Below are 27,575 nucleotides of genomic sequence, written 5' to 3'. Positions count from 1 at the left end.
TCAGACTCACGTCCATTGAGTCAGTGATGCCATCTAGCCATCTCATCTTCTGTCGTCCCCTTCTCCTCCTGCCCCCAATCTCTCCCAGCATCAGAGTCTTTTCCAATGAGTCAACTCTTTGCATGAGGGGGCCAAAGTACTGGAGTTTCAGCTTTAGTATCAGTCCTTCCAATGAACACCCAGGACTGATCTCCTTTAGGATGGACTGGTTGGATCTCCTTGCAATCCAAGGGACTCTCAAGAGTATTCTCCAACACCACAGTTCAAAAGCATCAATTCTTCAGTGCTCAGCTTTCTTCACAATCCAACTCTCACATCCATACCTGACCACAGGAAAAACCATAGCGTTGACTAGATGGACCTTTGTTGGCAAAGTAATGTCTCTGCTTTTGAATATGCTATCTAGGTTGGTCATAACTTTCCTTCCAAGGAGTAAGCGTCTTTTAATTTCATGACTTCAATCACCATCTGCAGTGATTTTGGAGCCCAGAAAAATAAAGTCTGTCACTGTTTCCACTGTTTCCCCATCTATTTCCCATGAAGTGATGGGACCAGATGCCATGATCTTAGTTTTCTGAATGTTGAGTTTTAAGCCAACTTTTTCACTCTCCTCTTTCACTTTCATCAAGAGGCTTTTGAGTTCCTCTTCACTTTCTGCCATAAGGGTGGTGTCATCTGTATATCTCAGAGAAGGCAATGGCACCCCACTCCAGTACTCTTGCCTGGAAAATCCCATGGATGGAGGAGCCTGGTGGGCTGCAGTCCATGGGGTCTTGAAGAGTCAGACATGACTGAGCAACTTCACTTTCACTTTTCACTTTCATGCACTGGAGAAGGAAACGGCAACCCACTCCAGTGTTCTTGCCTGGAGAATCCCAGGGACGGGGGAGCCTGGAGGGCTGCCATCTATGGGGTCGCACAGAATTGGACACAACTGAAGCGACTTAGCAGCAGCAGCAGCAGCAGCATCTGTATATCTGAGGTTATTGATATTTCTCCCGGCAATCTTGATTCCAGCTTGTTCTTCCTCCAGCCCAGCGTTTCTCATGACGTACTCTGCATATAAGTTAAATAAGCAGGGTGACAATATATAGCCTTGATGTACTCCTTTTCCTATTTGGAACCAGTCTGTTGTTCCATGTCTAGTTCTAACTGTTGCTTCCTGACCTGCATATAGGTTTCTCAAGAGACAGCATCAACTGTATTCAATTTTCCACCCCTAGTACCAGGCTAGAGAATGTATGGAGGTGAGAGATGGATCATAAAGAAGGCTGAACGCCAAAGAATTGATGCTTTTGGACTGAGGTGTTGGAGAAGACTATTAAAAGTCCCTTGGACTGCAAGCAGATCAAACCAGTCAATCCTAAATATTCATTACAAGGACTGATGCTGAAGCTCCAATACTTTGGCCATTGGAAAAGAGCCTGATGCTGGGAAAGACTGAAGGCGGGAGGAGAAGGGGACGACAGAGGATGAGATGGTTGGATGGCATCACCAACTCAATGGACATGACTTTGAGCAAGCTCCAGAAGATGATGATGGACAGGGAAGCCTGGTGTGCTGCAGTCCATGAGATCAAAAAAGAGTTGGGCATGACTTAGGAAATGAACAACAACAAGTACCTGACTAGTTCCTCCTTGATGCCACCACTCTTTCCTTTCTCAACATCCTAGGCTCTCCACTTAGTGATGTTTTAACCCTGGGATTTTCCTGGGTGAGATGGTGAGGGCATGGTCTGAGAGACTGTTTCCTGTGAAAAGCATGAGCAGTCCAAGAAGGAGGCCCCCAACTCACGCGCTCTCTGATTGGAGACACTACCTTCCTGGAGTTTTCCTGGTCCGGCTGGCCATCACCACCATGGGGGGGCAACTCTTTATTCTGTTCCCCCATATAGACTGTGATAGACGGCATCTGTCAGGCTGACTACATTTAATAAGTCATCCTTGCTTCAACTTCACACTTTAAAAAATTTACCAAAGGCATTAATCACTCTTTCATCCAGCAAGAAAGTGGGGAGAAGGGAGAAGATGGCATTCAATGGCTGTAACATTTGAAACACCTTAGAGAAGAGAATGGCCTGATGGTGGGGGAAAAAAAAAGTACAGGCTACAGCCCAGTGGGTATGGTTCTAATCCTGCCGTTAATTGATTCTAAGACCTTGGGGAAGGTCTTCCCTCGCCTGTAAAATGAAATAGTAAAATCATTTCATCTCAAAGGAGTCCTTCTGGCTCCAGAATTTTAGAGCTTTATAGGCCATTACAGAGAAAAAAAAAAAAAGAAAACATATAGGTTACAAAAATACATAGACTATATTAAGGTTCATTTTTACTTGGTGTCTAAAGGCTCTTCAATTTTTATTTGGGAAGAACCCAGACATATCAATCCAGAATACGCCATTCATACAGAGATGCGGCATTTCAATTTTCAAATACAACTCCATAAACCTGGGCTGTTATCAAAGGTTCTGAGTTACTCTCACCTGATCTTCAGCAATTCCCGATACCTCTGTGCCTAAGTTTCTCATCTACAGGGTCACTCTCACCTGCACTTGGCACAGAGACTGAGAACAAGAGAAGCACGCAACCAGCGAGAACCATAACAACAAAAATCCCACTGCAGTAAATCCATCGACCTCTTCGTTCAGTTCAGTCTACCACCGATAGTCATCTACCTTCAGCTTCAAAGTTATCATTTCTTAGCTGGCGGAGAAAAAGGAGGGTAAGTTCTAGTTTACCAAATATTCTCTGGGTCCAGGTTTCATCATCTGAAACTGTAGAGCTGAGACTAAATGATATTTAAATTATATAAATTAGAATGTGACATCAGACAGTACAAATGGATGCTTAATTTCAAAAAATGAGCATATTTCTGACACTAAATACAAAGGCAACCAGGCAGGAAGGTAGTAAGAAAAAAAAAAATCCTTTTAGATAGGACCAGGAATAAGTTTCTTAGAGCAACCTGACCTAAAAATGAGCTATAGAGAAGGAATGAACCACTAAAGAGAAATTTACCACTTATTTATAAAGGGAGGTTAGCTCAAATCTGTTTTAAAGGAACTCTTCTACCCACAGGAGGCATGCATAAGTACGAAGAGCAAGCATCCGAGAGGAAGATGACAGAATCCATTTGACGCCAGGCTGAACACAGTGAAATAGTCCTCTGATGATTCAAAAGTGACCCCAAAATCTTTCAGTGCTTTAGGAATCAAACCTACAAGCTTAATCACTGTAGGATTCAGTCCAAATGAGGCTCAGCAAGCCAGTTTAACTATTTGGGTAAACAGACTTCATAAATGGCAGTCAGAAATAACCATTGGCTAGGAGATCTGGATTCTAGAACTGGCTTTGCCACAGATTCATTGTGTGAACATGGGCAAATCACTTCCTTTTACAAGAGAACTCAGCAGAAAGAAACAAAATGTAATTGCAAAAAAAAAAAAATCTATTTAGAAGGTTTATGAAATAAATGCTCCTTTCTCCTTGGCTGAGAGCATATAATTCATTGAAGTTGTTCAGTGATGAGCTGGCTACCATCCACCCAGCAATTTGCTGAAAAAGTACAACGTGAGAAGAGAAAGAGGGCAAAATTGCCAACTTGAGCGTCTGGAGAAATTTCCACACTGCCATAAAACATGCTTAACTGACAAATGACTATTACCCACACGCTCGATGTAACAGGAAATGCACAAAGGGGATTATGTGTTTTAAAAGTATAGGAAAAAAGTTCCGAGATATCACGCGTGGCGATGTCAGCGATGGAGACCAAGATGTGGATACCGCTGAATGAAGAAACAGCCCCTAACCAACAGCAGACCAATTACTGCTCCTTTGCTAGTGCTCTTGTCCTAAGATTTCACAACCTGAAAACTGAAGGCTGACGCTGTCAAAATGACAAAACGTTTCCCAAACATTCAATCTCAAATAGCTGTTCTGGAGAAAAAACGAGACTCAGTCAAGCAAGCTTTCCCTGACGATGGGCAGTGGGGCAGCATCCAGGGCTGCATCAGCATGAACCCCGGAACAGCTGCAGCATCACCACCACCGGAACCCACACTGGAGGGCAAAAAGAGCTTAGACAAAGCCCATTTTCAGCCAGCCCAATGCATGTAATACTCAGTGCTGCTCAGCGAGCACTGCTAGCTTGAGGGAGATCGGCGGTGCGGGCAGGAGTCACCAGAAGCAGCAGTACGGGAGCTAGCCCCACAGGCGGGGAAGCCAACAGGTACTGGCCCTTCCTGGCTCCGCAGCGCATGACTTCCACACACTGGAAACCCAAGAGTTGGCGGGGGGCACGGTGGGAGAGCTGAGGCCACAGAAATAAGCAGACACCACGAAAGCACAGCACCCTCACCCCGAGAGCCTGCCGTCAGACATCGGCCAGCACACGACTGAGGATAAACCTTAACATGCCCAGCCTCTTAACCTTGTAATTCCACATCTAGAAATCTTTCCTAAGGAAACAAACAATTCAAAGTACAAAGAGGAGGGCAGGGAGGGTGGGATTTCATGCATAAAGAAGCTCCTAATAGTGAAGAATTATGAGAGACCTAAATGTCCGAAACTTGAGAAATTCATGATGATACGTATTTATTAAAAAGGATGTCGATGCAGAGTTTAGTATTATGCTAAAATAAAACAGAAGGTAGTATAATCTGAGTCATTAAAATCTGCACAGGAGACTAAAAGATTTTCAGTAAATGGAGTGCTATGAAAACCCACTGTGGGCAGAATAAACCATTTTACGGAAGTTGGGGGTGGGGGAGTTTTCTTCAAAGAATCATGAGTAAGTTTCACTCTGAAGAAACTGGGAAGAGAAGAAGTACAGGGGTGGGGAGAGGATGAGACAGAAGAAGAGAAAGGAGACAGGAGTTCCAGGCATCAGCCCTGCAGGGGGAAGGCAGTCAGCACCTCCGAGGGGAGCACCAAGGGAGTGGGGGTCAGATCCGCACAGGGCCCGGGCCACATGGGGGCCTCTGCATACAACACGGGGACCAGGGACAGATCCGCACAGGCCCGGGGCACGTGGGGTCCTCTGCATACCACATGGGGGACCCAGGGACAGATTCACACAGGGTTCAGACCATATGGGGTCCTCTGCATACCACACGGGGGAGCAGGGACAGATCTGCACAGGGCCCGGGACACTTGGGGTCCTCTGTATACCACACGGGGACCGGGGACTTATCTGCACAGGGCCCAGGCCACGTGGGGTCCTCTGTACACCACATGGGGCACACGAGACAGATCCGCACAGAGCCCGGGGCACGTGGGGGCCTCTGTACACCACACGGGAGAGCAGGGACAGATCTGCACAGGGCTCGGGCCACATGGGGTCCTCTGTATACCACACGGGGACCGGGGACTTATCTGCACAGGGCCCGGGCCACGTGGGATCCTCTGTATACCACACGGGGACCGGGGACTTATCTGCACAGGGCCCGGGCCACGTGGGGTCCTCTCTACACCACATGGGGCACACGAAACAGATCCACACAGGGCCTGGGGCACGTGGGGGCCTCTGTACACCACATGGGGGACCCGGGAACAGATCCGCACACGGCCCGGGGCACATGGGGTTCTGCACGCCACACAGGGGACTTGGGTTCTTAGAGCACAGGAGAGACAGCATTGCTCTGCCTCATTTGGAGAGTGACATGATCAGATCTGCTTTTCAGGGGACTTCCTGGGATGATACGGGGACGGACTGGATGGAGGCCTGAGCAGGCACACAGAGCCCACTGGGAAGCTACTGTGGGAAAGCAGATGAAAGACCATGACGCTCAGGCTGGCCAGGTGGCAGAAGAAACGCAGAGGTGGCAGAAAGAGAGAAGTTTAGGAGGTGAGATCCACGGATATGGTGCTGGTAGAGGATCGAGAGGCAGCCAGCTGGCTGCCCAGATTCACAGCTCTCGTGACCGGATGGATGACAGTGTCGCTACAAGATGGCGATGCCCAGGAGAGTACCAGACTTGGGGTGAAGACCCTGAGATCAACTCAGACATACTGAATTTGAGGTGCTGGAGTAGGCAGGCAGGGGGTTGGCTAACGCAGGCCAGGGTCCAGAGGCAAGTTCGGGCTGGAAACGGTGGTCAGTAGGGTTGTGGGCACCAGGTTTCCCAGAAGAGAAAGCAGACTCAAAGGAGAGAAACCTGAGGCAATTCCAATGGCTCTCCAGCTTCTGTGTGAAGACACCACGACAGGGCTCACAGAGGAGCAGGGGCTTCTTGAGGGTCAAAGTCCCTGCTAAGAGGAGGAGGCAGGAAATAGAGCAAAACAGGAAGCTGGAGCACAAAAGCGAAGAATTCATGTCGAAAAGAATGCCTATTTCTCGAAGAATAGGATAAAAAATTTCAAGGAAAGTTCATGACTCAAGGAACATGAAAGAGAAAGTGGAATTATGTGAAAGCAAGTGAACAGGGTTCACACCATGAGGCAGGAACGGTCTCGAGTGAAGTGAGAGCTAGGTTTCACAGACATCACGTCTCCAGAAAGAAAGAAAGAGTTGCTCAGTCGTGTCCGACTCTTTGTGACCCCATGGACAGTCCACAGAATTCTCCAGGCGAGAGTCCTGGAGTGGATAGGCTTTCCCTTCTCCAGGGGATCTTCCCATCCCAGGGATCGAACCCGGGTCTTCCACATTGAATTCTGTACCAGCTGAGCCACCAGGGAAGCGCTCACGCCTTCAGGACTCTGCTCCAGCCCTGCTTTCCTGGGAAGTCTCCGTGCTCACCAGCCTTGTGCTTGTCCACGAGGACCAGCAGCTCTCTCCTCTCTAAATTCACACACACACCGTGTGCCATCAAGTGTCTGGCATCACGCTACAAGTGCAGCATGTGCTGTGGGGTGTAACACGGTCTTGGTGTGACCACTGCTCCGGGGCTGATCAGGGATCCCAGTTGAGACGACCTGTGACACACCAGCAATGGCATGGAAGCCCCGTCAGTGCCTGGAGAGGGGTCGCTACCAGCACACAGAAGAGGGGTGTCGAACAGCGCCGGGACCGCGCCAGCGCTTCCAGGGTGTGGACTAGGAAGGGAGGGGGTGAGGCACTGGCCAGCGGCAGGAGGAACACCAGCCGGCGTGACCAAAGGCGGGAGATGGGGAGAAGACGAGGGCAGCAGGGGCATCTGGAGGGCACAGCTTGGGGAGCTTTCGAAGGTGAGGTGGGACGGATGGGCAGTCGCCAAGTCTGAGGAGGCCCTGAACGCTGAGCCTTTCTAACTCTGTCTTGAAGACCACAGGAACCACAGGGGGGTTTCAGGTAGCAGAGGGACACAATCCAATTGCTGTGTGAGAACATGCATCTGGGCGGCACGGCGGGGGGTGGATGGGACACCCAGGACTACAGAAGGGAGGTCGGCCGTGAGGCCACGGAGCTCCTGAGAGTCCACAGTCTGTGTAGCCTCTGGCAATCCTTCCTAGAACAAGACTGGACACAGAGGCACAGATAAACCGCCAAGTATCGTCCGTGTCATCTCACTGGCCCGTCTTTCTGTGACTTGAATTTCTAGCTAACTTTCCACAAGTCGATGTCTCATCGCTCCTATAAGGACTCGGGTTCCACAAGAACAGGTGCAATCATATTTCACAATTTCTGGCTCACAGGAGGTGCTCATGATATGCGCTGAGCCATGCCAGGCTTTCCTGAGATACAGCCTTAACCCAGTGAAGGATGCCACGTCCGAATCGGGCGGTGGTTGGCCTCTGGGTCAGGGGCCTCGCCAACTCACCCAAATCACTTCACAGGAGACGCCAGAGAATGTTCAGGCTTTAAAAACTGGCTGCTGCTGAGGAGGAAAGGAGTTGGACACACGCTGCCCACCTGCTGCAAGCTGGGCACTTTATCCACGTCATCGCATTTCTTCTTTGTCAGCAGCCTCGGGGAAGAGAGGAGCCTGGCGGACTATAGTCTGTGGAGTCTCAAAGAGTGAGACACCACTGAGCAAGCATGCACACGCAGGTTACCACCACGGGACAGCGAGACCTGGGTGACGCAAGGGTGTGCGCATCCCCCAAGGTCACAGAGCTACAAGGTGGCAACACCGGGAGTCAGACCTGCTTGATTCCAAATGGCAAGCAGGGTCCACCTCTCCCCCAGTGACATGAGAACGGACTGGAAGAAAGTGCATGGGCTTCGGAACCAGACAATTAAGCCATTTGAGTCTCATCTGCATCAGAGAGAAAATGCGGGACTTCCCTGGTGATCCAGTGATTAAGAATCCACCTGCCAATGCAGAGAACATGGGTTCAATCCCTGGTCTGGGAAGATCCCCCATGCCTTGGGGCAACTAAGCCCATGTGCCATAACTATGGAGCCCAAGGGCCCTCGAGCCGGTGCTCCACAACAAAAGAAGCCAGCGCAATGAGAAGCCTGCCCACCACAACTAGAGAGAGGCCCCTGCAAGCTCAACCAGAGACAGCGGGCACACTGCAACAAAAGAGCCAGCACAGACAAAAATAAATAAAAACAGGAAACGCAGGTACTGAGAATACCTACGTCACGAAGTCATTACACGACAGAGCATGTGAAAGCCCCCTTTAAACTGCCAACTGTTGTTCTGGCAGAGCTGCCCTCGGGGAAGACCATGTCTTCACAACACACAACTGAAGTCCAGCCGCTTTCAAAGCCAGGCTGATTTGCCCCATCTGCTGTCACAACGGGGCCTCGAAGCACCAACGACAGGTCTTGCTGCTGCTAAGTTAGCTACAGGTCTGCAAATCTGACTGGGGTGGGGCTTGGGCAAGAATTATAATAAAAACCCAACCCTCAGTCATCAATCTAAAGAGGGCTCCCTCTGACAAAGAAAATGCTAGTGTAGGTGAGAAAGAAAAAAATCTACTTTAAAATAAAAGGCACCTGAAGTTCAGGCCAAGGAAGAGCCAGGGCACCAGCAAGAGGCCTGTCTCGTCTCAGCTCTGACGTACCTACACGGCGACTGAAACCCTCCCACTTGATTTCAAACCTGCATGATACTCATCATCAATATTTTATTTTTAATTTTCAGTGCCTTAATATGGCTAGGACAGCTTCCTATCTATCTCATCACATCTAAAGACACTTACAGTACTCCTTCCCTCACTCAAAAGAGTTTTACTGGGGGCCTGAGGCGAGGGCTGGCCACTACGCTGAGGCAGATACGTGTGGGACTCGGTCCCTGCCCTCTGGGAGCTCACAGTCCAACAGCATGAGAGGCAGTGTGTGCAAGGGAGTGAGAAGGGGAGTAAGGCCGGGAGGCCAGGGGCAAGGGCAGTGAGGTCAGACGGGACAGGTCACACCTGAGACACCACGAGAAGGCCTCTCCATGGACGCAGGGCTTTGACAACGAGACAGTCTCTAGCATCCCCAGGCAGGACCTGCTTTAGGAAAACCAAACAACACGAGGACAAAGACAGACACAGGAACGCTTCTGGGTCTGTCTGCTTAGGGGGACTGTCTGGTGAAAACCAGAGAAGCTTAGCAAGACCAATGGCTCATGAGGAAAATAGGGCAAGATGAGGCAGGAAAGGTGGACTGGGGGCAGAAGGAAGACGTCTTGAGCTCTTGATTAGTGAATGGCACGGGGAACGTGACGGGGCTGAGGGAGATCACTGCGGGGTGGAGACTGTCACTGACCAGGAGCGAGAGGACCAGAGTCTGCACTGCCGCGGTAGCTCTGGCAATGAATTAAAACAGATAGAAAGTGTATCAGGAAGAAAAACTGAGGCAGTGAGGAATCCACAATTACTCTGAGGTGCCACAGAGCTAAGAAAACCTGGAGGAGGTCCTGATTTGGGCAGTGTAGGGGTGGGGGACGGTGAAGATGCGGAGATGTCCTGAAACTTTCTCTGGAAGGCTTAAGACACATAAATGAGCCTGAATTTCGCAGTGGTCTATCATAACATGAACATCAGATTTTCTTATTGGATAATAAAATGCTCCTCAAAGTTTCTCTGACCTTTGTCCTTTGACCCTGGAAGAAATCGCTGTAGTGTTTGAGCGAGGAAACCAGCACCGTGGTCTCGTCATACTTGATTAGGAAGTAAGGCAGTGCTGGGACTCCTTCTGTCTGACAAAGGGCATCATACGCATGCTCAAGGGCTTGAATCTGAAATCAGGAAACACTGAGTTATTCTCCAGACAACTACTTACCTAGCTCTGAGCTGAGAAAAATTAACATACAATAAAAGGTACTTTCGGGCCAGAAGCCTGGAAATGATTGCTCACACCCCTGTTCCTCTCTTGCAGCAAGCAGACCTAAGGGTGCCCCAAATCACACCACCTCACTCTGAGATAGCGCGTGGTGGTGTCTCAGACAGGAGCACACACACATATTTCACGGCACCCTTAGTGTGATGGCTCCCGGTTCCCCAAGACGCCACCACAAAGGTTTAGAGAGCGCCCAGACACTAAGTCTCGCCTGTGATATCCAAGCATGAATCTACCACGGATGGATTTTGCCCTGACCCCTTCTATAACCTTCAGTAGCTCCCTTGAGACACGCTTTCTCTTACTTATCATACAACTGACTCATTCACAAAGCGCAATTCAAGGCTGTTTATAGCACGTTCATAGGGATTTGTCACAATACTTTGAGAACATTTTTGTTCCCATTAAGAGAAACCTCAAACCCATCCGGACTCAATCCCCAGGCCTAGTCTTTTGTTCGCACTTACAGTTCTCCCTAGAAAATTCATTCCACAGAACCACAACCTTTGATTTATCTTAGTAAATGAGCTTTTTAATTAACAAGGGCCCTCCCTGGCTTTGGATTTCTGGGCTTTAGTGAGTGACATGCTTCATGAATTCAAGTCATCTTGACACTCAGCGTTTGCCTTGACGACAATCAGAATTTGGGGGCTGAGGGTCTGTCTTCTACCAACTTGATGGTTTTCACTGCTCTTCTGGGAACCACCTCTAAAGACCTTATTATCTTCCTTAAACTGCAAGGACTAGCTCTGTAGGGACCGTCCTTAATGTAGAAGTTCTGCAACTTGGAACAAAGAAAGGGAGAAGTCTTCTCTTTGGTTGCAAAGACTCTCTCCACTGAGAGTGGAGATCACGCTTTGGCAAATTCCCACAGTCTTTCAAAGTGTTTCTGTAATTCCTCCCTACTGGCTTAGCATCTCCACACAGGTCACGAGGACCTGGACAAGCGCTGCTGACCACTCTTCACACGCGCTTACCAAACACTGTGTGAGCAAGTCTGCTCTCAGTGCCGCCTTTGGGGGATTCCACAGAGACCGCCTCCTCACCCAGACAAGTGTCTTTAGAAAGAGCTAGATAAACTACTCATGCACATTTAAACTCAGTTTGATCTGCATTTTGTTTTATTTGTTGATACCTGTTTTGGCAAAAACCATTGATCCAAGGCCACTGGCCCCTGAATGAGGGGTATGCTCTCTGGAAGGCAGAGAGCTGGGGAGCAGAACCAGTAGTAGAAATGGTACTTCTTTAGATCCTGGAAGAAACAAGACGACACATCAGAATGGCACGGTGATCACACGGAAACGCGCCTACTAACGCTAACTTCCCAACAGCTACGTGAGACAGAAAAACTAATGCACGCCAGATACGACCAACTTGTCAGAAACCTCCAACAGAACCCCCGTGTTTATCTGAAATGTCCCCACACATTCACACTAATGTATCAGGACAGACATAATATATTTTATTGACCACTTCCTAATAGAAAGTATCCAAAAAGTAACTGATGTTGTTGTCATCATTGTTTAACATATAAAATCACCCTGGGAGGTAGCTGTTATCTGCCCATTTTACAGACAGAAAACTGAAGCTTAGAGAGGGATGGAAAGCTTGAACATAGATACCAAGTGGCAGAGAGGAGAGTAGAATTCTACTTCCAAAATGTAAGCTCTTGTTCATGGTACCAGGCGTACCCAGCGTGCCATCTGTGGAGGTACAACTTCCCAACAGTCACCACTCTTGTCACAACTGAATGAACTAAGCATGCTATTGAAGTTATTAGAACGTGCTACATATAACCTGAGATAATATAACAGTGTTTTCAGAACTCTCGTACTGGTGAAATTCAAGTCAACAACTAAGCACTTGCTGTGTACAAGGCAATATGTTAGATACTCCAGCAGTAAGAAGATGAAAAAAATTCAGTCTGGCCCTCAGGGAGCTCAGTCACTGCAGGGAACAGAGAGGAAACAAGTACATGAGTAGCTGGATGAGTCACAGAAGAGGTTCCAGGACCTAGGGTGCACCGACGACAGAAGAGGCATGCCTTCGGGGTGTGTGTGCCTGCTCCCCAGCCAGGGGAGGCGAGAAAGGGCCCGTGACTTGTGAGGCCGTCCCCACTCAGGCCCAGTGTTCTCGTCTCCGAATTTCTGTAGCAGGTGAGGCTTGAGTCACTCATGTGGGAGGACCCTGTGGTTATGTGGGTACCTGACAGCTTCCCACCAGCCTGTTACCACTGATCACTTTGTAGTTTATGTCGCTACTTGACATTTCCTCTCAGATCTTGCCAGGAATCAGGAGGGGACCGATGCTTGGTGACTTCTCACTGAGGTATGCTTCGTGCACCACGAAGGCCACCGTGCTGGACTGACCTGGTGGCGGAGTGGGTAAGCATCTCCTGCCAGTGCAGGGGACCCCGGTGTGACCTCTGGTCTGGGAAGATCCCAAGTGCCTCGGGGTCACTAAGCCTGAGCGCCACGGCTCCTGGACAGTGCTTCAGAGCCCGGGAGCCACGCCTACTGAGACCGCGTGCCCTAGAGCGTGCGCGCCGCAACAAGAGAAGCCACTGCAGCAAGAAGCCTGGGCACCTCCTGGGCACGAGAGTAGCCTCCACTCGCTGCAACTAGAGAGAGCCCACACAGGCAATGAAGCTGAAAAAAGAGTCACCATGTTAAAGATGTTACAGCACATTAAGTGGTTTTCTAGTATACTGACCAGGCTGTGCCACCATCCCCACCAATTTCAGAATGTATTCATCGCCTCACAAAGAAACCCCAATAGCAGAAACTCCCCACTGGTTTATTAGTTAGAAATCCCATTCACAGCAACTCTCCGTTCACCTCACTCTCACCCCCTGGAAACCTCTAGCCTACATTCAGTCTCTCTAGATTCGCCTATTCTGGACTTTCCAAACAAATGGAGTCAGACTAGGTGACTTTTAAAAAACAAACTTACACATAAACACATGTCCAGATGAAGAAGACTAGTCACTATAGTTTCCACAGTCTGTATTTCTGCCACTAACTGATCAACTAAGGACAAACTCCCTTTAACAACAGCAAAGCAAAGTGCAAAATCTAAATTAATAAAGTGTCTGTACCTTGGAGTCCTAGAAAGAACAGAAAGGAAAGCAAAACACCTCTAGAGATTTTTCTCTCTTCCATGTGCTTAAATGATTTGTCATAACTGATCTTTAGCGAAAGGTTAAACGATTCAAGATGAAGGCCTTGGCAGTTTCTAAAAGCTCTTATCAGGTCATCTTCAAGAGTCAAAAGGCAAAAAAAAAAAAAAAAAGTCAAAAGGCTTGAATTTCTTAGGATGCTTTTCAGGACACAAGAGACCTCGATCACATCAAACATAAAGCTCTTTGTGTCTGACAGGTTCCTAAAGACACAGACTTTTAATTTTTTTTAAACGCAGACTAAGAATACTCAGTAGAAAGGGCAACATGGCCAACTCACATAACGACTCTGAGATGCCTTAAAACTTTAAGTGAGATCCAACGCTATTTTCTCATTAAACACAAGTTGTCCATTAGATTTTACTAGCTAAAACCCTTAATACAGAAGATGTATTGATGGTAAAATTAAAAAAAAAAAAAAACACATTAATTAGCATTGCTTTTATTTATCCTTACAAAATTACTCAATTTACAAAATATCAGTGCCAAATTGTGTCTAGTAATCCCCTGAAGTATCTGGCGCTTTTCTATCTCGCCACCGACACACAGAAAGCACTTTAACTTGTCAGGAAACGTGCTCCTTGCAGGGCCCCCATGCCCACTGCCCCCCATTCTGGGTATGACCCCAGTTTGAATCCTCTCTCACTCTCCCCTTTGCCTCGGGTGGTGCATCAAAGAGGCAGCAGGAGGAAGAAATGGAGGACGAGTTCATGGGGGAGGAAGGAAGGCAAGACTATATCTTGGCAAACCAAAAAAAGAAAAGAAAAATGTAAGGAAGAGGATTAACATCCGAAGCTGATAAAGCTGGGGTGAACAACCAGCGCACTTAATGCGTGTCCACATCAGTATGTTTACATGCCCACTCCAGGGGGCTATCTTCTAAAGAAATAAGCGGGAAGAGAAAATCAGTGTGGCTGACGATGTTCACTGCAACTTTTTTTAATAAGAGTGAATACTGGGGACTTGCCTTGCGGTCCAGTAGTTAAGACTGCTTCCAGTGCAGGGGTCGTGGGTTCGACCCCTGGTTGGGGAACTAAGATCCCACATGCTGCGTAGTGCGGTCAAAAGCAAAATAAAATAGTGAATACCGAAAACAACCGAGATGTCGAAAGGTCTACAGAACACACACTTGACAGAATACTATAATGTCAACATAATTATACAGGGCAAACAAGCTTTCTGCGGAGATATATGCAGATGCACACACGCATATGTGTGTATACACGTGCATAAGCGTGTGTGTGGGCTGGCACTTCTGTTAAAAGCAATCAGCCCTCACCTTCTGCCATGTTCCCCATCACTGAGGCTCCCTCCCCCTGCTTCCCTGGGCAGCAATTGTTCCCCTAATGTGATTTCTTCTCCTCTTCAAAGCTGCCCTTAAAGTTCACTTTAACTAGATCTCACTTACATAAAACATTTTCTTTGTTAAAAAACAACAACAACACAGCTGTGTGGACAAGCTATGCAGGGTGACCCCCTCTCATCTAGAAGTCACCTGGGGATGGCTTAGATCCTCGAGTCGTCACCTGTTCCTTATGTCGATGGACCCAGCAACTGGGCTCTGCGGCGCTGAACTTAACAAAGACGTTAGCAGTGATGAACCCAGCTCCCGGAACTGGGCTTTGTCACCTCCTCAAATGATGAGAGCTGGGTCTCCCTGTCACATAAACCAGGCAAAGCCACCAGTGCGATCAGGGAGACTGAATTAATCTTGCATCAGTGAGAAACGCCAGCCACTACCGGATCACTAAGCACCCAAGGATTTGTTTAGCAGATGTGACTTGAGAGAAGAGAGCAGCCTGTCCCACCGGTGCCCTGGGCTCAGCCAGGGCAGTCCACAGTCCACACCCCGCAGAGCCCGCAGACTTACCGCAAATGTCAAGAGGAGGAACTTGTTGAGGAGCACGGGGTTGTCCAGGGCGGCCCCCGATTTGATGGACTCCCAGATCTGCCGGGAGGAGGAGTAGCATCAAGGCAGGTCCCGGGGTCTCCTCCCGCCTCCCTCCCAGGAGCACATGGAGCTGCAGGGCAGTGCGCCTTCCTCCCCACTGTCCAGAAGCATCCTTTCTCTTGCTGGGTCTCAGCATCAAGGAGGAAACCCGGCCCGTTCATGCCTTGGTTACTGCCTTCCACAGATGTTTACTTATTGTCAACTACAGAGCAAGCACATCGGGGCTACAGAAGAGAGAGGCGCAGTCCTTGCCCTCCAGAAGCTAAGAGCCTGGGAGAGAGCCGGGCACCCATGTCTGTATGCCGCCAGGCAGCAGGGGATCTCGCAGACGGGCGGACAGTACCTGGGAAGAGCCCTGACCTTGGCTAAGGACAGGCGAGGGGAAGGAGCCAGGGATGGGCTCCAGAGGCCGTGATCTGAACTATGTACAGGGCATTTCTTAAAAGCCTTATTTGGGATAATCTTTCCCCGAAGAGAAAAAAAAATCAAGTCTATGGATACTCAGGAAGGGTGTGACTGGAAGCAGACGCAGGCCCCGGTCACACGTTTCAGGAACTAAGACTGGTGGCTAAACTTTGTGCCACTAAGCAAACCAGCAGCTGTGCCACCAGAAACCCTGGCACACACATGAGCACAAGAGGGAAACAAGCAGAGAGATGGTCCTGCTGTGCAAACAACGAGCTTGGAGGAGCTGGAGCCCAGGACAGCAGGCCCCGCTTCTGACAAACCGAAGGGGAGGCTGAGCCCTGGACACGGGACGGGGCTGGGATTCCTGTGGGGAGCAGCCTGCTGTTTCCAATGACAGCCTAAGACCCGACCCACTCTCTCGAGACCCACTCTCCTGACCCACTCTCTCAAGACGGCCTCTGAAACACGCAAGAGCCCCTGAGCAGTCACGCCACAGGCCGAGGAAGGCAACCATCGTCCCCCATCACAAGGGGCGGGAGGATGCCTTCCTCAGGCCCAAGGCAGGGGACACCCCTCTCTGACCACGGCCCCCACATAAGTAAGACTTATTGGGGTGAAGCTCATCAATGAAGTGGATGGCAGAGAGGGCGGGGATAAGCTGCCCCCCTGCCCCACTTATTCCTCACACTAACTCAGACGTGAAGAAGGAAAGGAAGGACATTCCAGGCAGAGAAAAACATTGAGTCCCAGGGAGAAGGGGACCGCAGAAAGCAGTGAAGGGAGGAATGCTCCCTGATTTGCCGTGAGTGGTCAGAGACGGTGAGGGCAAGAGAGAGGGGATGGAAGGCCACAGGGCCACAGAGGCCAGGCTGTGGGGGCCCCGGCAAGTCCCACGGGGCCTTTCCATTCAGCCCTGAGGACTCGGGAGAGACATGATAGGCTCTGACAGCGTGACAGTGCTCAGGACTAGAAAGCCTCTTCGGGGGGCACTGGGAACAGAGAACCCGAATGCACGAGACACAGGCACAGAGCTGGCGCACTCAGAGAGGCTGAGCTAACTGGGGATAGCCGGCGAGCGCTTCCCTTCTCTGCTGTGACCTTCTCCTCAGGCAAGAGGAGAAGGCTGTCTCCTCCCTGACCCACCCATCACTGCAGAAGGCCCTGAGTAGCCTGAGTGCCGGGTACACGCTAGCTTCTGTGACAGAGTCAGGCACTTGGTCTGCAACTGCATGCCTGCGGGACCATGGACAACAGGTACGTCGAGTTTCCCAGCTAACCTCGTTTGCCGCTTCTTCCAGAAGTAGCTTCTTATCTGCAGCCTTGAAAGCCTCGAGTGTGTTGGTATTATACAGTATGCCGACCGCCGGGCAGCAGCGGGCTGGGGTGGGTGCACTCCTGGGCACGAGAGAAACGTGGTTAATGGGCACAGCTGGGACGCGGACAGCCAGCAAACGACAAACAAACCAGAAGACAGTCGGAGACAAGGACCGCACTGTCCAGGGCAAAGAGAAGACTGGTTTACATTTCTTTGGAAAATGACGAATATCACTGCTTAAGGAGTAAAAATGTGCGCTCTACCCCACAAAAGCCTCTCTATTCCCCTTCCCCTAATGTCTCTGCATGCTGTCTTTCCACTGCCCCCCGGATATAAGCTCTTTTCCTATTTAAAAAAATTCTTTCCCATCTTTAAACTGAAAGGGAGACGTTATTTAATGAGCTTCTACTGAACCTGGGTATAAGGTTTCGGTTCTGAAAGGAGTTTGTTCTCCCTCTTGAAGGATTAAGTAACTTGCTTAAGGTCACATAACAGGCAGAGCTGGGGTCTCAACTCAGAACTGTTGACTTGAAGGGTCTGTGTTGCCCGCTTCCCACTCAAGCACTCCCAGATTCAGCACCCTGCTGCAACATCCTCCTCTTCCAGGGAGCCATCCATCCACCCCCCCCTTCTCTGATCATGAGCACAGTTATTTTAGAGTGCTTCCAAGACCAACAACCACACCCCTGGAGGACAGGAGTGCTCCAAAGGCAGGGGCATGCCGCCTCCTGACTGCACTGCACCCCGGACACCTGTGCGGCCATGTCGTGCCACGGGGTGTCACATTCCACGTTGGCCCCTTTCCCGTGCCCCCCGGCCTCAGAGTAACCCAGGTCAGGAGAGGAGAAAGGTAAGATGATTCTGAGCACAACCCAGATGTGGGAAAACCTGGTGTCACCTCCGAAATGATTAATTTGCGTTTCAGAGGTTGTGTGTGTGGGTTCAGTTGCTCAGTCCGTGTTTGACACCTTGTGACCTAATGGACTGTGGCCGGCCAGGCTCCTCTGTCCATGGGCTTCTCCAGGCAAGAATACTGGAGTGGGTTGCCATTCCCTTCTCTAGGGGATCTTCCTGACCCAGGGATCGAACCCGCGTCTTCTGCATTGGCAGGTGGGTTCTTTACCACTGAGCCACCTGGGAAGCCCTTCAGAGGTTACAGATGTTAACTGAAAACAGTACTCATCTTATTACAAGATGCACACTGTGGTCACGACCACTGCAGAGAGGACGCTCACTGCTCACACCGACGGCAGCTCTTCAGACCCAGCGTTTCTCCCTTCCTAGTCTGAGCAGGATGGGGTTCGGGGAGGGGGGTTTAGAGAGCTCTAAACCCTCAGCAGGTGTGGAGGGTGCAACGGGTGTGGAGGTTCTGCCAAATGCTGTCTCTAAGACTCAAATGCCAAGTCCTGGGAGAAGCAACTTCCAAAGGCCAGAGCTTGCCTCTGGGAGCTGATGAGTCAGTGGCTCATAGGTTGTATGTGTCACCGCTCTACGACAATAGAAGAATATTCCTCACTCAGGTGAGATGAGGACATCAAGGACAGACCTGAGGAGAAAAAAGAAATCAGAAAAGGACAAGACTAGGCTGAGAGGGAAGAAAAAGGAAGCGGAGCAGCTGGTAAACCAGGCTTCTGCAGGCAGACGTGGTTCTGCAGGCAGACATGGGCGCATGAAATGACTAGGGAACTAGAGAGAAGGATGCTCTGATGGAATCCGGTCCCTCCCTCCCAGCGTCCAGATGTCCTGGGTGTGCGAATGCCGGGCCGAAGGCTTTCTGTTAGAGCAGAGGAAACTAAAGCATGAGAACCCAAGCAGGGGCTAGGACATCAGCCCTCGTGTGAGCTCATTAGTGAGTTTCAGAGGAGAAGCATTTTTCAAGGCTCAAGTGCCACCTGGGGAGGTGGCCAGAGGAAAGAACTTAAAATGTGATAGTGGGAGGGTAAGCCATTCCAGTAGTTTCTCCAGGTTCAAGTTCCACTTGTTCCAGAAAGAGGTGGCTCAGAGGAGGACTGGAAAGAGCCCTAGACTTGGAAACTAGAGAGTTTAGTCCAAATCCTGCGCCTGGACATGTATGAGTTTAGTTTGCTGTGATGCCATTGCTGTGAAGTGTCCAGAGCAGCCAAATCCATAGAGACAGACAACAGAGTCATGGTTGCCCAGCGCGGGGGACAGGCAGAACGGAGGATGGGGAGTACCTGTGAAGGGTGCAGGGCTTCCCTCTGGGGTGGCGAAAATGTGCAGTGGTGGCGGTTGCGCCTCATGAACATACTAAGAAGTGCTGAACTGTGCATTTTAAATGGGTAAATTGTATGATATGTAAAGTGAAGTGAAGTCGCTCAGTCGTGAGCGACTCTTCACGACCCCATGGACTGTATCCTTCCAGGCTCCTCCGTCCATGGGATTTTCCAGGCAAGAGTACCGGAATGGGCTGCCATCTCCTTCTCCAGATCTTTCCGACCCAGGGATAGAACCCAGGTCTCCTGCATTGTAGGCAGACGCTTTACCATCTGAGCCACCAGGGAAGTCCACGTGGTCGTAAAGTATATCTCAATAAAGCTGTTTTAGAGAACTAGAATTAGACATCTTCCCCATGTCCTACAGCCTACAGTGAACTCTAACTAGTTAGTGAACACATTAACCCAAGTTGGGGAAAACATGGGATCCTACAAAGGCCTGAAGCCTGGCATGTTTTCTCTGGACACCAGGCCCTCAACATCGCTCAGCCTCACAGTGATGACTCAGGAAAGTCTGAGGGCTGTTATGGAATCTCTTGGGCAAAGACAGGCACATGGCCAGATCCTCCAGAGCAGATAGGCGGTGAGGGTGGCTGGGATGGAACGAATCTGGAGAGGCCTTTACCACGTGTGCGCAGTCTCATCTGCCCGCGGGGAGCTCTGGCATCTAAGTCACACTCAGTCTAGGGGCCCGACTGCGTGATCTCCTGTGTTCTGTAACCATCTCTGAGCTTCTGTTCATCGCGTCCTCTCTTGGGGCCCATGGTGCCTTTCCACCAGCCATGCCACTTCCCATTTTGACAGCCAGGCCCTCAGACTGCTTGCAATTGACGCCAATGGCTATCTGAGCGGCCGGTCCATGTCGGACCTGAGTGAGGTGCTGGCAAGATGGTGGAGAATAAGAGGGCCCGTGCCCTGCACAGATGATCTAGCAAATGAGCCATATTTCCTCAGCTACTGTTTAAGGTCTCGGAGCACAAGGGTTATGCCTTCTATTTATCTTATTAAGCTTAGAAAAGGAAAATATGTCTTATCACTAATTAGGTAAATGTTGGGATTCCCTAGTGGTCCAGTGATTAAGAATCTGCCTTGCAATGCAGGGGACAACCGCTCAATCCCTGGTCCAGGAAGATTCCACCTACCACGGCGCAATTAAGCCTGTGCACCACAACTCTTGGGTCCACGTGCCCTACAGACCGTGCTCCGCAACAGTGGTAAGCCTGCGCACCGCATCTAGACAGCAGCCCCCACTCGCCACAACTAGAGAAAGTCTGTGCAGCAACGGAGACTCAGCACGGCCAAAAGTGAAAAATTAATTAATTAAACACTATTTGAAAAAATGCTATATATTTTAAAAATAAATAAATGGGTAAATGCTCCTCAAAGGAATTTTTTTTTTTCTAACCAGCTTTAAATCTGTACAGAGATTGCCCACCAAAGTCTATTTCTCTCTCTTTACATAGAAGTAATGCTCTGATGCTTGTAGTTTGGCACCATGTCTGTCTCCCCTGCAAGACGGTGAAGCCTCGGCTCTGCCTGATGGAACATGAGTGGGGTGATACATGCCCCCCAACCCCATGCTCACCCAGGCCGTTAAGGGTCTTTAAGAGAGTTGGGTGTCTCCTCAGATTTTCACTTTGGTTCTCTCGCGCCTCCTCTCTCTTGCCATCGGAAGGTGACAGTTCCGTTCTAAGCAGCACACGAAGGCAAGCCCCCCAGGATGACGGAGCCACAAGGCAGAAAAAGACTGGACCGCCTCCGCCCCGCCCCCAACCCGGACTACTAAGCGGGTAAGAAACAGGCCCCTCTGTGCTAGGGCCGTTACATATCGGGGGCTGGTTCATCAGCGTGCCAGCCTAAGACAGCTCCCTCTAGGGCAGGACAGTTGGTGCCTGATCAAATCAGTCAAGTGTGACTCATAATTCAGCCGAAACAAGGTAGATAACGGGATCCTGTGATGCCAACTGCTGGCAGAGATTCATCCGGCTTCTGGGATCTCAGAGTGAGAGCGGTTTCTCTGGCGCTGTGCAAAGCTGAGGTACACCCAGCATCTACAGATGAGGACTTGGGCTGTTAGCTCTCCAAACTGCACCTCTGCATCTTACGCTTCTCTGTCCGCCCAGGGCCGGCACATTCTATCATCAAGACACAGCAGAAGCAATCAATAAGCATTTCTGAACCAACTATCAGCCCCAACGTTTGCTCCAGCACTGCATACCATGTGATGCTAATACCTGTCTTCCACCTCCATGCAGAGCTCCTCCAGAGTCCCCTGTTTGCTTAAGTCTTTGTATTTCTACCACCTACACATCTGTCCACAAGAAACATTCGGTGTTTGATGAATAAATGCACAGAGGTTTTCCCTACAAACCCACGCAGATGCCCAGCAATAAATGCAAAGAAAGAACAATCAGGACAAAGACAATTTGGATACAAAGACCTCATTTCTCCGGAGGAGCTCCAAGTGCTTTCAGTAAACTTCCTGACTGTCTCAGTCTGCCCAAGCAGAGGTTGTACCACACCACAGACTGGGGGGTTGCCAAACAACAGACGTTTATCCCTCATGGCTCTGGAAGCTGGAAGTCCAAGATCAAAGTGCCAGCTCCTGGAGAAGAGCTTCTTCCGCTTAAGCTGTGTCCTCCCAGGGTAGAGGGGGTAAGCTAGGTCTCTGGGGTCCCTGTCACTAACCCCATGCATGAGAGCCCTGCCCTCACCGCCTCCCAAAGGCCCACTTCTTCAGACCGTAACCTTGGGCCCTGGGTTTTCAACATACGTGCTTTTGAAGAACACCAACGTTTAGACCATGGCACCAACCATCCTAAGAAAGGGGCGTCAGAAAATCACAGACTTTTACAAAAAAAGTTAGATTAAAAAAAAAAAAGAAAGGAAGAAAATCAGACTTTTAAAACTGAAAGGAACATTTAGAAGCTGGGAGCTGCATATTAGGAAACTGAAGCTGAGAAAATGAAAAAGACTCATTCCAGGTAAGGCAGTTAATCAGGGGCAGATTCCAAGCCATCAAGCTTCCAATCCAGGACTCCCATGGCGTAATTCTTGCTCATCGCCCCCAGTGCCTACCACGGAGCCTCACGCACGGTGAATATTCAACAGCTAACTGACAAATGATGACCAAGAAAATTGAGCCATCTGGGTGAAAACCATAGCCATGGGATCACAGACTTTATCTCCTTCAACTAAAATTTCTGGATTGCGAGGTTTAAGAAACCTGGATTTTGCAACAAGATCAAGCCTAACTTCTGTGAATAGTTCTTTTTTTTTTTTTTTCTGTAATTAGTTGTGTCAAAGAATAAAATTACTGAAACTCAAAAAATAATAAGCTTTCATTTAGTGTCAGAAGAGACAGGAGCTGGCTTCCCTGGTGGCTCAGTGGAGAAGAATCCGCCTGCCAATGCAGGAGACACGGGTTCGACCCCTGATCTGGGAAGGTCCCACATGCTGCAGAGCAACTAAGCCCTAAGCCCGGGCGCCACAACCACTGAGTCTGCGCGCCCACGGGCTGCAGCAACGGAAGCACGCGCCCAGAGCCTGCGCCCCGCGACGAGAGCCCCCGCGACGAGAGCCCCCACGACGAGAGGCCCACACACCACAACTGGACAGGAGCCCCCGTTTGCCACAACTAGAGAAAAGCCCACACGGCAACAAGACCTAGCACAGCCATAAATAAATCAATCAAATTATACATTAAAAAAAAAGGACAGACAGGAGTGAAGGCAGCTGGTGAGGAATGCTGGACCCTCCAGCTTATACTGAAACTGCTGCTGCTGCTGCTGCTAAGTCGCTTCAGTTGTGTCCGACTCTGTGCGACCCCACAGATGGCAGCCCACCAGGCTCCCCCGACCCTGGGATTCTCCAGGCAACAACACAGGAGTGGGTTGCCATTTCCTTCTCCAAGGCATGAAAGTGAAAAGTGAAAGTGAAGTCGCTCAGTCGTGTCCGACTCTTAGCGACCCCATGGACTGCAGCCCACCAGGCTCCTCCGTCCATGGGATTTTCCAGGCAAGAGTACTGGAGTGGGGTGCCATTGCCTTCTCCATACTAAAACTATACCACCCCATTTATGAGCCTCAGATAATTGAGGACTGTACACTGAATGCATTTTCCTCATTATTTTGTGACTGCTCCAAAAGTCAGTCAGTCTTTGCCGATGCAGGAGAGAGATGACGAGGATTTTTTGCTTTGATGTGCAATCACAAGGATTTATTATTGAGCAAGAAAGCTCTGAAGGGAACAAGAAACATCAAAACATATCTTTTAAAGGTACAAAGACTAACATCATTTTCGATTCAAGTTGTGCAATTTAGTTTCACAATTTGATTGTGACAGAGGAATAAAATGTATTGACTTTTGAAGAGATTTTTTGTTTTCAAATTCTAGGGAGACTTTATTTGAAATGCCCTAATCTTTGACTAATCCAGTCCCGTCACTTGATGGCAAATAGATAGGGAAACAATGGAAACAGGGACAGACTTTATTTTCTTGGCCTCCAAACTCACTGCAGATAGTGACTGCAGCCATGAAATTAAAAGACATTTGCGCCTCGTAAAAAAAGCTATGACCAATCTAAACAGCATATTAAAAATTAGAGACATTACTTTGCTGACAAAGGTCCATAAAGTCAAAGCTATTGTTTTTCCAGTAGTCAAGTATGGATGTGAGAGTTGAACTATAATGAAGGCTGAGCGATGAAGACTTTATGCTTTTCAACTGTGGTGTTGAAGACTCTTGAGAGTCCCTTGGACAGCAAGGGGACCAAACCAGTCAGTCCTCAAGGAAATGAACCCTGAATATTCATTGGAAGGACTGATGCTGAAGCTGGAGCCCCAATACTTTGGCTACCTGATGCGAAGACCTGACTCATTAGAAAAGACCATGATTCTGGGCAAACTGACGGCAGGAGGAGAAGGGGATGACAGAGGGCGAGATGGTTGGATGGCATCACCGACTCAATGGACATGAGTTTGAGCAAGCTCCGGGAGATGGTGAAGGACAGGGAAGCCTGGCGTGCTGCAGTCCAAGGGCTCGCAAAGAGTCGGACACGCCTGAGCGACTGAACAACAACAATAAATCTTTGACTATCTTCATATTCAGGTGGTCTTTACAAATACCTCTTCATGTTCCCCTTATCCCCCACCCTCACACAGCAAACACACGAGGGAGCAGAAAAAGATGGCCCCCCTCCTGGAAGCCTGTAATCTCCAGCTCTCAGTTATCTTAAAGCCTCTCAACATGCTTTCTGCTCTGCCCCCAGGCACAGAATTTAGTTTCTCACACAACCCAGTCAACACTTCCAGCGACCCGGGCACTGAACTTTGGCTTTCTGATTCTGCCGCTGTTGATCCTCTTTCCTTCCTGAAAACATCATTTCTGGTTCTTCTTCTCCAGCAAGTCACGTCTCTTTGGCGAGTTCTGCGTTTCTGCCCTCCCTGCTCAGGTCTGGTCCCTGTCACTGCCCTTCCTTCTCCTCACGCTACAGCCTCTTCTTCTCTTACAGCCTGGACTCTGTCAACTCTAACTCAACATGTCCTAAACCAAATTTACCTCCTCCCCAAACTACATCCACCTCCTGGCTTCTCAGTTTCTACAGAAAATAAGAAATTGCCTCCAGCTACTCAGACCGCTGACTGTGGCTCAGATCATGAACTCCTTATTGCCAAATTCAGACTGAAATGGAAGAAAGTAGGGAAAACCACTAGACCATTCAGGGTATGACCTAAATCAAATCCCTTATGATTACACAGTGGAAGTGAGAAATAGATTTAAGGAACTAGATCTGATAGATAGAGTGCCTGATGAACTATGAACGGAGGTTCGTGACATCGTACAGGAGACAGGGGTCAAGACCATCCCCATGGAAAAGAAATGCAAAAAAGCAAAATGGTTGTCTGGGGAGGCCTTACAAATAGCTGTGAAAAGAAGAGAAGCGAAAAGCAAAGGAGAAAAGGAAAGATATAAGCATCTGAATGCAGAGTTCCAAAGAATAGCAAGAAGAGATAAGAAAGCCTTCCTCAGCAATCAATGCAAAGAAATAGAGGAAAACAACAGAATGGGAAAGACTAGAGATCTCTTCAAGAAAATTAGAGATACCAAGGGAACATTTCAGGCAAAGATGGGCTCAATAAAGGACAGAAATGGTATGGACCTAACAGAAGCAGAAGATATTAAGAAGAGGTGGCAAGAATACACAGAAGAACTGTACAAAAAAGATCTTCATGACCCAGATAATCATGATGGTGTGATCACTCACCTAGAGCCAGACATCCTGGAATGTGAAGTCAAGTGGGCCTTAGAAAGCATCACTATGAACAAAGTTAGTGGAGGTGATGGAATTCCAGTTGAACTATTTCAAATCCTGAAAGATGATGCTGTGAAAGTGCTGCACTCAATATGCCAGCAAATTTGGAAAACTCAGCAGTGGCCACAGGACTGGAAAAGGTCAGTTTTCATTCCAATCTCAAAGAAAGGCAATGCCAAAGAATGTTCAAACTACCACACAATTGCACTCATCTCACATGCTAGTAAAGTAATGCTCAAAAGTCTCCAAGCCAGGCTTCAGCAATACGTGAACCGTGAACTTCCTGATGTTCAAACTGGTTTTAGAAAAGGCAGAGGAACCAGAGATCAAGTTGCCAACATCCGCTGGATCGTGGAAAAAGCAAGAGAGTTCCAGAAAAACATCTATTTCTGCTTTATTGACTATGCCAAAGCCTTTGACTGTGTGGATCTCAATAAAATGTGGAAAATTCTGAAAGAGATGGGAATACCTCTTGAGAAATTTGTATGCAGGTCAGGAAGCAACAGTTAGAACTGGACATGGAACAACAGACTGGTTCCAAATAGGAAAAGGAGTACGTCAAGGCTGTATATTGTCACCCTGCTTATTTAACTTATATGCAGAGTACATCATGAGAAACGGTGGACTGGATGAAACACAAGCTGGAATCAAGATTGCCGGGAGAAATATCAATAACCTCAGATATGCAGATGACACCACCCTTATGGCAGAAAGTGAAGAGGAACTCAAAAGCCTCTTGATGAAAGTGAAAGAGGAGAGTGAAAAAGTTGGCTTAAAGCTCAACATTCAGAAAACAAAGATCCTGGCATCTGGTCCCATCACTTCATGGGAGATAGATGGGGAAACAGTGGAAACAGTGTCAGACTTTATTTTGGGGGGCTCCAAAATCGCTGCAGATGGTGACTGCAGCCATGAAATTAAAAGACGCTTACTCCTTCGAAGAAAAGTTATGACCAACCTAGACAGCATATTAAAAAGCCTCTGCTTTTTACTTTGCCAGCAAAGATCCGTCTAGTCAAGGCTATGGTTTTTCCAGTGGTCATGTATGGATGTGAGAGTTGGACTGTGAAGAAAGCTGAGCACCAAAGAATTGATGCCTTTGAACTGTGGTGTTGGAGAAGACTCTTCAGAGTCCCTTGGACTGCAAGGAGATCCAACCAGTCCATTTTAAAGGAGATCGGTCCTGGGTGTTCTTTGGAAGGACTGATGCTAAAGCTGAAACTCCAGTACTTTGGCCACCTCATGTGAAGAGTTGACTCACTGGAAAAGACTCTGATGCTGAGAGGGATTGGGGGCAGGAGGCAAAGGGGACGACAGAGGATGAGACGGCTGTATGGCATCACCGACTCTATGGATGTGAGTCTGAGTGAAGTCTGGGAGTTGGTGATGGACAGGGAGGCCTGGTGTGCTGCGATTCATGGGGTCGCAAGGAGTCGGACACGACTGAGCGACTGAACTGAACTGAAATGACCTGGGTAAGTCACTTCACCTTTGGACTCATAGTTTCCTCACCTGAGAAAGGGAAGAAAACCACACCTGGCAGGTCTGAAAGGATTATCTCTAGAAAATAAGTCAGTAATGACGGTCCCCAATTAGTCAAAGACACCTCTGTGAGAACATTATGTCACGTTTCCTTGCACATCCCTACTGTGCCTTGCACAGTAACTTGTATATAGAAGTAGCCTAATAAATGCTCATTGCTGCACCTAATAGGTAATAAATACGTGCTGAAATGGAGAAGGCAACAGCACCCCACTCCAGTACTTTTGCCTAGAAAATCCCATGGACGGAGGAGCCTGGTAGGCTGTAGTCCATGGGGTCGCTAGAGTTTGATACGACTGAGCGACTTCACTTGCACTTTTCACTTTCGTGCACTGGAGAAGGAAATGGCAACCCACTCCAGCGTTCTTGCCTGGAGAATCCCGGGTACGGGGGAGTCTGGTGGGCTGCCGTCTCTGGGGTCGCACAGAGTCGGACATGACTGAAGC

General features: G+C 49.0%; 1 protein-coding gene across 9 annotated transcripts in view; it reads right to left on the bottom strand.

Moving 5' to 3' along the window:
* ATG7 (autophagy related 7) overlaps positions 1–27,575 on the bottom strand; it is a 274,172-nt gene that overhangs the window by 223,272 nt on the left and 23,325 nt on the right. For 8 of the 9 annotated variants that reach the window (XM_070360437.1, XM_070360438.1, XM_070360439.1 and 5 more), the window contains 4 exons: positions 17,003–17,120; positions 15,237–15,314; positions 11,324–11,440; positions 9,938–10,087 (listed from right to left, as the gene is read on the bottom strand). The exons of the other annotated variant lie outside the window; for it this stretch is intronic. In XM_070360437.1, the coding sequence (XP_070216538.1) occupies positions 9,938–10,087; positions 11,324–11,440; positions 15,237–15,314; positions 17,003–17,120 (463 nt within the window). The remainder of the gene's footprint in view (positions 1–9,937; positions 10,088–11,323; positions 11,441–15,236; positions 15,315–17,002; positions 17,121–27,575) is intronic. 9 annotated transcript variants of the gene reach the window in all.

Source organism: Bos mutus, chromosome 22, assembly GCF_027580195.1.
Source record: "Bos mutus isolate GX-2022 chromosome 22, NWIPB_WYAK_1.1, whole genome shotgun sequence".
In the NCBI taxonomy this organism is placed as follows: Eukaryota; Metazoa; Chordata; class Mammalia; order Artiodactyla; family Bovidae; genus Bos; species Bos mutus.
This window is presented reverse-complemented; position numbering and strand designations above follow the sequence as displayed.